Source organism: Sabethes cyaneus, chromosome 2 (genome assembly GCF_943734655.1).
Source record: "Sabethes cyaneus chromosome 2, idSabCyanKW18_F2, whole genome shotgun sequence".
Lineage (NCBI taxonomy): Eukaryota > Metazoa > Arthropoda > Insecta > Diptera > Culicidae > Sabethes > Sabethes cyaneus.
Genome location: NC_071354.1, coordinates 223280133 through 223294304, shown reverse-complemented (window position 1 = coordinate 223294304; position 14172 = coordinate 223280133). Strand labels below are relative to the sequence as shown.

Below are 14172 nucleotides of genomic sequence, written 5' to 3'. Positions count from 1 at the left end.
GGAAAATGTGTCTTTGTAACTCTGGAAAGTTGAAAAAAAATTCCATTTTAAAAAAATGCCACCATTTTGACAATTTTTCGAATTTTCAATTATCGCTAGGAAACAATTTAGGTAATCACCTTAAGTTTTGAATTCATCATTCAAATCCGTTCTCCGATTCTCCGGTGGTTCACACACACACACACACACACACACACACACACACACACACACACACACACACACACACACACACACACACACACACACACACACACACACACACACACACACACACACACACACACACACACACACACACACACACACACACACACACACACACACACACACACACACACACACACACACACACACACACACACACACACACACACACACACACACACACACACACACGGACACACACGGACACACACGGACACACACACACACACACACGGACACACACGGACACACACACACACACGGACACACGGACATTGCTCAGTTCGTCGAACCCTATCGATTGGTATATTTCGTGTTTTTCGACCAATTTCTAAACCTTTGTTATACCATAACAAAGGTAAAACATGGAAAAGTTACCACGGATCGTTTCACGTGACCAATTAAAATCAAATGCAAATGCAACCCGATTGAAAACTCGCTGTATACCAATCAATGAGCTGTTTCGTCTGCAGTTGTTGCGTTGAAAAGGTACCCTCAGCATTGAGTTGTTCCGCAGTGCCCTGGGACGCACGTTAATATCAATCGCCCTTCCCTGCAATCAATTCTTCCCTGCAACGTGTCGACAGCAAACAGAGCTCTTGCGATGTTCCTTCGTGTCTGTAGTGTCGCCTAGTGTATTAATCGGCATCGACTTTCGTAACTCGGCAACTGAAACGGATTTCGCCATGGTAGACGACGGAGAGCAAAGCGTAAGAAGCGGCGTTGAACTGATTCAATCCTTTGCATCCCGTTTTGGTAATATGAATGCCAGACAACGGAACCGTACTCAAGAGTCGAACGGACGAGTGCACAGTATAATGCCTTGAAGCAATATACGTCAGTGAAGCTCTTAGCGATGCGGAATACGAATCCTAACGTTCTGGATGCCTTGTCCACAATGTAAGAAATATGCCGTTTAAACGATAGTTGGCTAACTAAAATAACGCCGAGATTTTTTACCTGGTCGACACGTTGGATTTCTGTACCGCGTAGCTTGTAGTTAAAAATGACGGGTTCTCTGATACGGGCAAAAGAAATAATGGAACACTTCTCACGATTGACGAGCATGCAGTTCAGATTGCACCAATTCGTAACGGTCTCTAGCTCTTGTTGAAGACAAATTGCATCGTCCTTGGAACGTATCTTCAAGTACATGTTCGAATCGTCGGCGAAGGATGAACGAAGACCTCTGAGTACATAGTTGACATCATTGAAGTACAATAGGAAGATTAACGGTCCCAAATGACTACCTTGTGGGATTGATGAGGCCGGAAACGCATTTGATTGAAAACCTGCAACTGTCGCAATCAGTTGGCGACCTACGAGGTACGAACTGAACCAACGCAACATACTGCCGCTAATACCGAGTCTTTCCAATTTAACAATCGCAATAGCATGATTGGTTTTGTCAAACGCCGCAGACAAATCAGTATAAATGACATCCGTTTGAGCACGATCCGCTAGACTTTCGGCAACATATGTTGTGAGACAAAGGAGGTTCGTAGTGGTTGGTCTTCCTGCGATGAATCCATGTTGGTCGTCACTCAAGTAATGTTTACAGTGCGACAGCAACGAAGTCATGACTACAAGCTCAAATAAGTTGGAAATGGCACACAATGTCGAAATTCCTCGGTAGTTGTTAACATCTTTCCGATTCCCTTTTTTGCGCACAGGGAACATTTGGATGGTTTACCATGCAAGCGGAAATACCCCGCTTGTGATTGATAGACCAAACACAAGCCGGAGAGGGATTAACAGGTCTTCAATGTGCTTCTTTAATAACACAGACTTCGTCGATGTTGAGCGTACACAGAGTATTCACAGTCATTAGCGGAACATTGCAAGCAGCTTGGGTAATTTGGTCGTCCGGGATGATTACGTCACAAAAGGTTCTGGCGAATTTATTGGCAAAAAGCTGGCAGACATACTGGGGCTCCGAAGCAACCTGTCTGTTGCAAAGCAACAAAGAAAGACAGTATTTCCAGTTTTTTAACTCGATTTATTTAAGAAAGATGAGATGTGGCGAGTTAAAAAATCCCTTAAAGATAAGAATAGATTTTTCATTAAGTACAATTTTAACCATGGCATAGCATAATAATCGTTATAATTTCGCTTTAGGTGTATCAATAGTAGTTTGTATGATTTTTAGAAGCAAGTATAATACCATGCATGATGTTCCTAACCCTAATCTTAGTTTAGTTGATAAGTAGCATGTATTTTTCTGTAAGAGTCTCAATTTTTGCTTATTTATGTTTAATGTTAATATATGTTTTAGCTGCATGCTTCGTGCTTGTGGTTTCACTTACGTTTAGTGTTCGTTTGTAATTTTCTGTTGATCTGCCAATTTTAATCTGCACCAGGTGGTACGTGGTACTATCTATAGATGTAAGTTTTAGGTTAGAAATGATATCGGCAGCATGATCTTCAATAGTTACCTTCACAATAGTATAAGCTTAATTTTAAGAATAACTTTAGTTGAGCACTCAATTTATATTCTAATTTTAAGTAGTTTTAAGTAGACTGATTTATGAAATTAATTAGATTCATTTTATATATAATTAAATAGATTTACGTTATAGAATATGATAAATCAACCGCACTGATCCTCACCTAGCGTCCTATTCGGTCTATCGCTATTCACTTTCTGCTATCGACTATCGTCCTATGATCGATTCAGATCGTTTCCGATCGGCAGTAGTCGCTGGCAGTACTGTGTAGAAACAAAGCGTCGCTTCGATCGGCCTTTGCTGAATTGGTAGCGCCGAGGGAACTCGCAGAAGGTGGTTCCGTCACAGACAACGTGACACTGTCCATTGAGGATCATAGTTGATGGAGGGCCCGATTCCTTGCGCTGATCGCTAACATACTTTCAGAACGTTTTCGGTTTCACCTTCAGATTGCGCTGGATTGTCTGCAGGTGCCGTCTAAAGCATGTCCGACTGGTTTTTTTTGTATACAGTGTTTAACTTTATTGATCACGTAGTGAGCGGGTGCGAAACTTGGAATATATCCTGAGCACAGCCCTTTTTTCAATCTTCAACCTGCGAAGCTCGCGGATCAACCAGGGCTTGCTGTTTGACGAATGTACTACCTTGGGTACGTGACGATCGATTGCGTGCACAATTATGTGCGAAAGAGTCAAGCCGGCGTGGGTGGCATCGTTTCCGTCGAAAACAACATACCAGTTGATAGCGGCAATGCTTCGGTGATCAGCATTTCGAAAGTCATACGAAACAGTTAGATTTTTGTTAGATTCGAGTAGTGATTGCTGAGGGTAAGCACTAGTGGAGGGTGATGCCTCACTTGCTTAACTAGTGGCGACGGAGCGAGCGAAACCACTGGAGCAACATCCTGTGCGCAGAGGTGAAGTAGAGATCCAGACAGTGAATGTTCTCGTTGGTCACGTGGTTGATCTGCCGCAAAATGGCGGAACTGTAGTAGTCTAGAAGCCGTAATGCTGCACTCTGCACAGTGGAGTGATCGGGATCCGGATGGAGAAAACCATTACTGGATGGTTACCATAAAAGTCCTGGTAGGTTGAAATCACCGATAATAATGAGCTCATAGGTTGCTGTTGCCAAATCGATCACTGACATTACCGAGCGGGAGTGAACGTCGATCAGACCTTCGTCTCGTACTCGATCGGGGGGAATGTAAATTCAACACAGGAGCAACCTGCAATTAGTGAACTCGATACACACCCACACTTGCTCAATACTGCTCCATTGATCATTTTGTTTCAGTCTATGATTAACCGCGACAAGCACGCCACCGCCCATTAACTTCCGACTATTTCTGGGCCCACGGTCGCATCGAAAAACTTCATATTCGAGACCACACACCTGACACGAGAGAGTTCGAGAGTTTCGGTTAGTACAATGATATCGTAGCAGCCATCAAATGCAGCCAGGAGGTACTCGTTCACGTCGCAGTTACTTCCTCCAGCGTTTTGGTAGTCGTTGAGCACATCGTCACTGGCATCACCGCGCGCAAGGTACGGCCTTGATTGCATATTGGACGAACTAAAAATTGGATTATCAGGTTCCGGAAGATCATTACTTGAGTTGCAAGGGTACTCGCCTGAGGCTACGGATTGAAGACTCCCACACCACAACCAACCGCAGGACCGGGACGACTGTGAAGACCGCAGGCTGCGATTAGCTCGACTGGGTTGGGAGGGCCGGGAGCTTCCATGGTGCTGTCCACCATGCTGCATTTCGTCTGGGGTACCCCCAACCAGTATGCTTGACCCTTTCATGTTTATCATCTATATCATCGACTTTTTGGAGCTGCTCTCTTCATCGAAACTTTCTTTTGCTGATTAGCTACAAAAATATCGTGTCATAGCCACTCCGGTCGACTACGTCGCATTACAAGCAGATATCAACCAAATGCTTATATGGTGTGGTGACAACGGTATGCGTCTTCTTCTTCTTCTTCAGCATAGAGCCGGGGTGGCTCGTGCTGCTTCAAGCACTCGTCTCCATTCAACTCGGTCTTGGGCCACTCGTCGCCAATTTCATAGTAATCTCAAAAGTTGCAAATCGCTTTCGACCTGGTCGAGCCATCGTGCAAGTTGGGCCCCCTGTTCCTGGTGCCGGTGGGGTTGTTGAAGAGGACTATTTTCGCCGCACTGTCGTCCGATATCCTTACGACGTGTCCGGCCCACCGTAGCCTGCTAATTTTCGATAGGTGTAGAGTATCTCCCATCGTGATTCATATGCCTCCGCCACGCTCCGCTTGCAGTTTGTACTCCGGCCAATATCGTCCGCAGCACTTTCCGCTCGAACACGGCAAAGACGCGTATGTCCTCCGTGAGCAGCGTCAAGGCTTCAAGTTCATAAAGAACTACCGGTCTAATAAGGGTTTTGTACATTGTTTGTTTCGTGCGGCGGCGTATGCTTCCTGATCGTAGCGTTCTACGAAGAGCAAAGTGGGCCCGATTTCCCGCTTGGATGCGCCGCTGGGTCTCCTTGCTAGTGTTGTTGTCTGCGGTCACCAGCGATCCCAAATATACGAACTCCTATACCACTTTTAGTTCGTTGCCGTCAACGGTTACCGTCCGTGGGAGACGTGTGTTTGTTTCCTTTGGGCCTCTTCCTTTCATGTATTTGGTCTTCGACGCATTTATTTTTAGCCCAATTCTCCTAGACTCCGCTTTCAGTCTGGCATAGATTGCCTCCGCCATCGCAAAGTTCCTGGCTATGATATCGAAGTCATCTGCAAAGCCTAGAAGTTGGCTACCCTTGGTAAAAATCCTGCCACTAGTTTCGATGCCCGCTCGTCGGATAACCCCCTCAAGAGCGATGTTGAACAGCATGCAGGATAGACCGTCACCTTGTCTCAACCCTCGTCGCGTCTCGAAGGGACTCGAGAGTGTCCCAGAGATGCATACGAAACACATCACTCGATCCAATGTAGCTCTGATCAGTCGCGTCAGTTTGTCCGGAAAACCGTGTTCGTGCATTATTTGCCAGAGCTTGTCTAGATAAACTATATCGTATGCAGCTTTGAAATCAATAAAGATGTGATGCGTGAGCACATTGTACTCCCGACATTTTTGCAATATCTGTCGGATAGTAAAAAGTTGGTCCGTAGTTGGGCGAGCCCCCATGAAACCCGCCTGATAATTCCCTACGAAACCTTGTGCTATTGGTGACAACCGGCGTAACAGGATCTGGGAGAGTACCTTGTAGGCGGCGTTTACCAGCGTAATACCGCGATAGTTGGAGCAGTCTTGCCGATCACGCTTTTTGTAGATGGCACAATCCACTCCTTCCATCCATTCCTCCGGTAGCTTTTTCTCCTCCCAAATCCTCAAAATAACTGCTTCCATCTGTCGACCACCTCACGGTCGTTTGTGAATAAATTCCTCTACCAAAATATTAGTTTCAATAATACACTCAAGTCATTTTTCACACGGGGGATACGTGGCGTGTAAAAAAACCGCGTTAATTCGTAAAATGTTGTAAAAAACCACGTTAATTCGAAAAATGTTGTAAAAAACCGCTATGATTCAAAAATCGTCGTAAAAAACGTCGTTAATTAAAAAATAATCGATAAAGCCACTCGAATTTAAAAATCGCTAAAGAACCCCGTTAATTCGAAAATCATAAAAATAAACCATGTAAAAAGAGTCTAAAATCTTTTTTTACACGGTTAATTTTTTCGATTACTCTAGAACGGTGCAACTTAGGAACCATTTACAAACTATGTGACGAATGTCGGACCTCTCCCAAATGTATTGAGAGATATATAAAAGAAGGATCCCTAAGTTGCCCCGTTCTTAATAACCGCAAAAACAAACCGTGTAAAAACAGTACTTGTGTGTACAACACATGAGAAAAAATCATGTGGTATCGCACCTTCTAGCTTGGTTGGCTACTCAATCAACCAAATTGTAGTATTTCCGGGTAGGATGGTCACGTGGAGGTGCTAGGTAGGGGCTTGGGATGGCTAGAGCTATGTAAGGCGCTTCATCCTTGTTACCTTCCCCATTTCATAACCAACCTTTTATTTTAATTTCCATTGCTTTTATCATAAAATTCGCGAATGAGATGCACTTTTCGAACGATGAAAATCAGAAGTATTGGGTGTTAAGGGGAGTCTGACACTGGGGAAATTTCGCTAATTCAAGTCCTTAATAATCGTCTCTTCTGTAATTTAAAATTAAACGGAGTTAGTCTGATATGTGAACGTTTTTGATATGAAAATGGCAAAAAGTATAGAATTGTGACTAGTAACTAGACTAGTGAAAAATTAGAAAAAAAAAAGTTAATTGAGAAGACGTTGAGCGCTCTCATTTCTCTACTTAATACTGATTACTCTTCAAGACCCTATAAAAAAAATTGCAGCGTCAAACGGATAATATTATGCTCATTTCATGACTATGCGCTTAACATAGTTCAAATAGCATTATGTACGAAGGGAAATTTTGGCTCTAACTGTACAGCCAAGCCCAGTTAGGACGAACGTCGCACATTAGACAGAGCAAACGAGCAGCCATCATATTGGCTTATCCTGTACCGCATCTCCACGGAATTCAATTTGAATACAGATGATAGGACGTAGAGCGAACGTTGCCCATCCGATTGCCTGCGAAACTGTAGCGAAATCCTCGTATCAACATTCGTGGCGCGGCGGCACGACGCGGTACGAGTCTAATCTAATAACTTCGAATGTGAAATTTTCTGTTTCTCATACTTTTCTCTTTTCTATCTTTCTTTGCAGGTTTTCCATGCACCAATGCAGACCGGAACACCGTTCGAGTTTCGCATCCGGTACAAATTCATAAGTCAATCAGACGCCATTGTCAGGTAAAGCCATTTACGAACGTTGCCAAAGCAGCTTGGTCCTATTTTTCGATCCTTACACTCATTTCGCGTTCGTCTATTCCTGTGCCGAAAGTGTTCGTAAGTGTGTAGGCGTGTTTGGTTAGGTGAGCGAATGCGACTGACAGACCCGTCCGGTCGGACACGGCCGAAAACTGTAAATGGCTTACAAACGAAAGCCTGAAGTTAGGACATTATTTTGGTTCTCGAGAAAATCAGATCAAAGTGACGATAATAATAACCTATTGTTATAGAAAACACCACGATCAATCGTATCCCCCCATTGTTCTGCCGCTGCTGTAATCAACGCAAGCACCACTTTCAAAACACTATGACTGAATTGAACACACCTCGATGGTCCTTTCAAACGGTTTTGATGCTTCAGCAGCACCGAAAACACGCTCGAGTCCGCTCCAGTAGCAATCCCACACAAAACGGCGCATTCAGCCATCAGACACAATTTAGCTTTACAGTATCACTGATTGTGATTCAACAGATTCTCTGCTACTAGACTCTACACCAGTTGTTTGTGACCTACTGTATGTGGACCGAATCAGTCTATCCCGCTCACATCCTGCTCCCGCCGATCGGGTGCATCCGTTCTGCTGCACCATCCGGGTCAACAATTCGAAAATTCAGCTCACAGCATTTCCCTATTCACGAAATATTCTGAATGTGCATTTAGCACAGAGCGCACATACTCGCAAACACACACACCGAAAACGATAGAGGCAAAGAGCGAACGGGAGAGATAAACTGAGCACTCGCTTGAGGACTTGGGAAAACAAGTTTTGATTGCAGCATTTCCGTTTCCGCCTGCACCACCACCGCCCAACGGGCGTTGCAAGCCGACCGAAGGATCCCTTCGCTTTCGCTTGCTCGTGCTCGTCGTCATTTGCATTCGGGAGGGCGCTGCCCGTAATCATTTGAGATGGTTCAGGCTCTCTCCTCCACGGTCCACGACATTTGCAAGACACTTTTGCCAGGCCGAAGAATTTGCAGTTTGCTTTGGCACTACTGTTTACCGTCTTTTTCTTGGTACTGTTTTCTTTTGTCCGTTTGTAGAAGTTCCTTGCACTAGCGTCCCGGCTGCCCACCCACCGGTGCTGTTTGCCGGCGATGAGAGACGACGTCGACGGAGAGACACTTGTTCGGTGTTTCTAATGGTTTACTATTTTATGCAGTTTTGTCCCGCGCTCGAATAATGGCAGGAGCAAAGCAAAGCCTGGAGTATGTTCGAATGTTTGCTTTGTGTCCAAGACTTCAAAATGCACCTTCCCAAGTTGAGCACCGGAAGTTATTTTGCAGTCAAACTATTTTCCACAGATCGTAAATGTCAAGCATGTCTGATGTTCAGTTGACATGAATGAATGGTATCGACTAAAGTGGGTCACCGAACTGTCGGTATCTCGAGATAAAGTGGGCCAAATTGTTGCGAAAATGTGGATGTTGTCTTTCAAGCTCCTGTTACTCTGTGATAGTTCATAGTTGAGTGTTTTACTTGAGTGTCTCGACTTTTCGATTGTGCAGTTGAACGTTTTAACGGGGCAATTGTTTTCGATGCATTTATCTGTCTGTCAGATATTCTTTTCTTGTAGCCTTCGATGCAAAAAGTCGGTCGGTATTTGACAGCAACGGTTATAAGGGCGTTTAAAATATTGTATCCGCAATGCCTTCGTTTCTAGAGAACAGAGAAAAGCGAAAAACATTTGAGCAGTGGGCATCAGACGAGGACACTTAACCTCCTCCAGCGCTGGTAGTAGATATTAGAATAAAAAGCGTAGAGATATCTAGTTTCGTTCTATTCTTCATACGCCAGAGATTGAATCACAGTTGCAGAACCGCAGAGTGTGATGGGAAACTGTATAAAAAAACACCAGCCATCCTGCGGCTACCGGCTGCTAAGGGGCGGTATGAACCAATGCAGCTGAAGGTAATATATTCCAACGAAACGGAAATGAACAGAAATGACTGCGGGCCAATGAATTGTGTGTTTTAATTTTGAAGTTATTTTGTGGGAAAAAAGTTCTGGCAGACAGACGGCAGAACACTTAGAGGAACTAAATTAGAAACATAAATGTCAAAGAAGGTCCGAGTAGTGTTCAACCTTCCCTAATGACTGAGAATGTCACGAACGAATCAGATGTCTCACCCGCTACCCTGACGCTATCCTGATGTCGAACCGTCAAGGATGGCACGTATCAGCCCTTTCAATTTTGTTGGCGACTCATGTTCAAGCCTCAACTGCCATATTTCATTTCGATAGATTAAATCATACGCTGCCTTTAAATTTTATAAATTAATGGTACGTATGCCCCAATATGAGTGACCTACGACTAACATAGCGACTAGCGAACGTTACTTAAAATTTATCCTCGTCACAAGAATAAATCAGACATACAAACTGTCAAAATAATTTCGTGGAAACATCTGACTATGGTGGACAAATACTTAATTTATTATGTATTATACAGACAAGAGGGAAATAATTCATTTCTTGACATGGTAAATTGTTTTTGAAAACGTCATAATACATGTTCTACACTAGAAAATCTTCGCAATTTCAACCCAGTGTTACCAAGTATAAATGGTTTCTCAAAAATCCACAAAACAGTGGACAGTAAAAGGAGCAAAATGGTTTCGGTTGTGGAATTTCCAATAGAAAAAGTGGCAAGCAAGTTCAAAAAATCAAAGCTAACCATATTCAAAAAATCCAGACTATGTCAAAAAATTCCAAGTTGAGCAGTAAACACACACGAGATTTCGTTGAAAAATTAAAAGCTTCGAGCAGCGTTAAAGCTGAAAAAGTAATAATTTCGTTTGATGTAGCCAGCATAGTTCCCCAGTGTTCCAGTGAATGAAACGATAGCTAAAAGCCGTATTAGAAATAACAAAGCTTATCAAAGCTTATCTTATGTTTATGAAAAATAAATCCGATTCGTACAAATATACTGACTGCGTTTTCCCACGCTTATTATTAGCGAAAACTCTTTGACATGCAAAGTTATTGATTATATGAAACTAACGTAACTTTATAGGGAACAAAATTATTTGTCTTTTCGCGGTAATTTTTTATAAACAGATCCATAGAGCGCCCATGGAACATCTCCTTTTACCTTTTCTAGATTAGCTTTTCATGGCAAATACCAAAAATTAACTGAAAGATAAAATTTTCTTACTAATTCCCTCGTGCAGATATGTGGACGACAATTGTTGCACTATTAAACGGAAGGATACCACTCCGTTTAATAGTTGTCCAGTTCATCTCGAAGTATACGACACTGGTATAACAAATCAATCGTCGCATTTTCGAATGTCAACTAAAGATAACTGTTATAATCTATTGTATTTTATCACTGTCCTGGCAGAAACTTTCCAGTAAGGTAGCAGAAATGGATCTTTTCATGGAAGGCGTCGAAGAGCAAAGCGCAAAAATTTCCGCTACATAGCTTCGATACGAACAACTCCATTTTGGAATACGAATTCCACCAAATTGGAGAGCATCAGTACTATTGAGCAAAATAAATACTTCAGACAATAGAGATATTGAGAGATTGCAATGATAATTCCCAGGAACATGCAGTGGCTAGCCACATTTATTTGGAATAACTTTCATACGGTTTGTGCCACACCAATTTGCAACTATCAGTTTAAAATTCGCATCATTGAAGCATAACAGAAATTTTAATGGTCCAAGTAGGCTGCCTTGAGAAACACCCGACGAAGCAGCAAATTTACCAGAAAAAAATGTTACATCTTTTCACCGCGGATTCGTAAGATACAAGCGTAATCAGTTGAAAAAAAAATGACGACTCGTAACTTTAACAATTTGGCTAAGACGATTTCGTGGTTAATGCTATCGCTTAATGCTAGCTGGCTTAGCGTAATTAACAGGGTCACACGACACATACAGTTTGATTCGATTTTACTTTTTTGATTGTACCATTTCAGCCAAGCAGCATTTCCAAAAATTGTGTATAGGACAGTTGTAAAGTTACTTATAATGTACAATATTGCTGAGCTATGCATTGCTTCACCTCTTCCAGTTATGGTGCTATAAGACTATAACACCGTTGGTAGCAAAATATAAAGCTAGAGCAATACCTATTTCAGCAATATTGTGGTTTACAACTAAATCTGAGAGTGATCCATTCATAACTATTTGAAATAATACTTGGCTGACGCGGTACAGAGTGTGTCAACCCTACCCTTCAAGACTAATTTCATAAAATCGTTAATGAAACTATGGGCTTCACTAGAACCTTCTGCTGACACCTTTAAAACTTCCATTCGACTCTTGGTCGGAGGTTTTCATAACCTCCTGAAGAGTCAAGCCATAAGTTCAAGTAGGTTTATTACACTCTGCTAAATGCAGTAATAAACCCTGAAATTAAATTAAAAAGAAAACTTTCTAAATAAATTCTACTATTTATATTTCTTCTTGACAGATACGAATTTCGCCTACGACTTGCAGGCTTCTTCAGTATCTGTTTTCGAACTGTTGTTAGCAGGCTTCATTTTCAGATTTTTGCTCAGTAGATGCTCATTTGACTGCAGCGCCTCAACGAAACAGAATTTGAAAAAGTAGTGTAAAGGGCAGTTGTAGAGCTAATTATTATCTACATTATTGTTGAAGAAACTATAGTTCTATCTTTTGTATTTATGGCGCTATGGGGCTGCTACCTCGTTGGTAGCAAAAAGAGCGCTCATTTGGCTACCAATGGGGTAGCAATCGCATAGCGCCGTAAATACTAGAGATAAAACTATACTTTCTTCAACAATAATGTAGATAATAATTAGCTCTACAATTGCCCTTTCCGCTAGTTTTTCAAATTCTGTTTAGTTGAGGTGCTGCAGTCAAATGAGCATCTACTGAGCAAAAAACCGTGAATAAAGCCTGGTTGTTAGTTCGTTTTCTTTTTAATTTAATTTCAGGTTTTGACTTTCGACCTGAATTTTGACTGTTGACTGTTGACTGTTGATTGTTGACTGTTGACTGTTGACTGTTGACTATTGGCTGTTGACTGTTGACTGTTGACTGTTGACTGTTGACTTTTGGCTTTTGACTGTTGACTGTTGACTGTTGACTGTTGACTGTTGACTGTTGACTGTTGACTGTTGACTGTTGACTGTTGACTGTTGACTGTTGACTGTTGACTATTGACTTTTAACTTTTAACTTTTAACTTTTAACTTTTAACTTTTAACTTTTAACTTTTAACTTTTAACTTTTAACTTTTAACTTTTAACTTTTAACTGTTGACTGTTGACTGTTGACTTTTGAATTTCAACTTTTGACTTTTGGCTTTTCATGTTGACTTTTGACCTTTAACATCTGACCTTTGACCTTTGACTTTTGACTTTTGACTTTGGATATTTGACTTTCAGCTTTGAGTTTCTACTTTTAACTTTTGACTTTTGATTTTTGACTTTTGAATTTAGGCTTTTGTGATTTTCGACTTTCGGCTATTGACTTTTGACTTTGCATCGATGACTTTTGACGTTGCGGTTTTCATTTTTGTTATTTTTGATGTTTGAGTAACATTTTGACTTTTTGTTTCGATTTTTGGTTTTCGAATTTTGACTTTTGCGTTTCAGAATTTAACTTTTAATTTTTGGCTTTTGACTTTTTCCATTACTTCTCACTTTTTGGCTCTGTTATTTTTTATCTTTGACTCTTTTACCTTTGAATTTTGGTTTTTTGGCTTTTGTTTTTTTTTGATATTTAAGTTTTTTATCCTTTGAATTTCACTTCCTTATTTCAACGTTTTAATTTTAATTTTGGCTTTGGTTTTTTATGTTCGTTTTGTTTAGGTTTGACTTTTAAATTTTAACTTTATTTCTTTTTGACTTCTTCTTTTGGCTTCTGAAGTTAAAGTTTTTATTGTCAACCTTCGGCGATTGACTTGTGATTTTAAACCTGCTCTTTTTGATTTTTAACGGTTTACTTTTGACCTTCAACCGAAATTCGAACCATAGTGATTTTAAATTTCGACTTTTGACTTCAAAGTCCAGTTTTAACCACGAGTTTATGTTCAATTTAAATCTAATTTCAGTAAAATTTACTTGCAAATTATTTTCCAGTGCATTCAACGGAACTAATTCTGATCAACAAATCAACGAGGCTCTTCTAAATGTTCAAGAGAGTATTCTAGAAATGCGGATCCTTACGCTTTCCCAATGTTAAAAGTATGATTTGCAAATTAAAATCATCGTGGCAACCTGGACCAGTTGACGTTTCCAGATGCTTGGAAGGATTCCATCTTATTTCCGGTATCTAAAAAGGGAGATGGTGGCGACATTACCAATTACCGTGGAATTACCTCCATGAACAGTGGTTCCAAACTGCACGAGATTCTTGTGAGCAAGCAACTAATGTACGACACTAAGCGACACATTTCCTGTGATCAGCCTGGACACTATCCTGGGCGATCTATTATCCCTAATCTTGTCGAATTTATATAACACTGTACACGAAACATTGAAAATAGTGATCTCAAATCGACACAGTATATACTAATCGGAAAGTCGCCCTCGACCGTGTGGACCACAACCTGCTTTCAGCCACGATAGACCATATGGGTCCGGCACCCAATTTGATGAACTGGTTTAAATCAAACCTAGTTAATCATCAC

The 14172-nt window shown here is 41.4% G+C and overlaps 1 protein-coding gene across 1 annotated transcript in view; it reads left to right on the top strand.

Moving 5' to 3' along the window:
* LOC128736934 (uncharacterized) overlaps window positions 1-14172 on the top strand; it is a 157576-nt gene that overhangs the window by 75753 nt on the left and 67651 nt on the right. The window contains exon 5 of the mRNA XM_053831446.1: window positions 7438-7523. Coding sequence (XP_053687421.1) covers window positions 7438-7523 — 86 coding nt within the window. The remainder of the gene's footprint in view (window positions 1-7437; window positions 7524-14172) is intronic.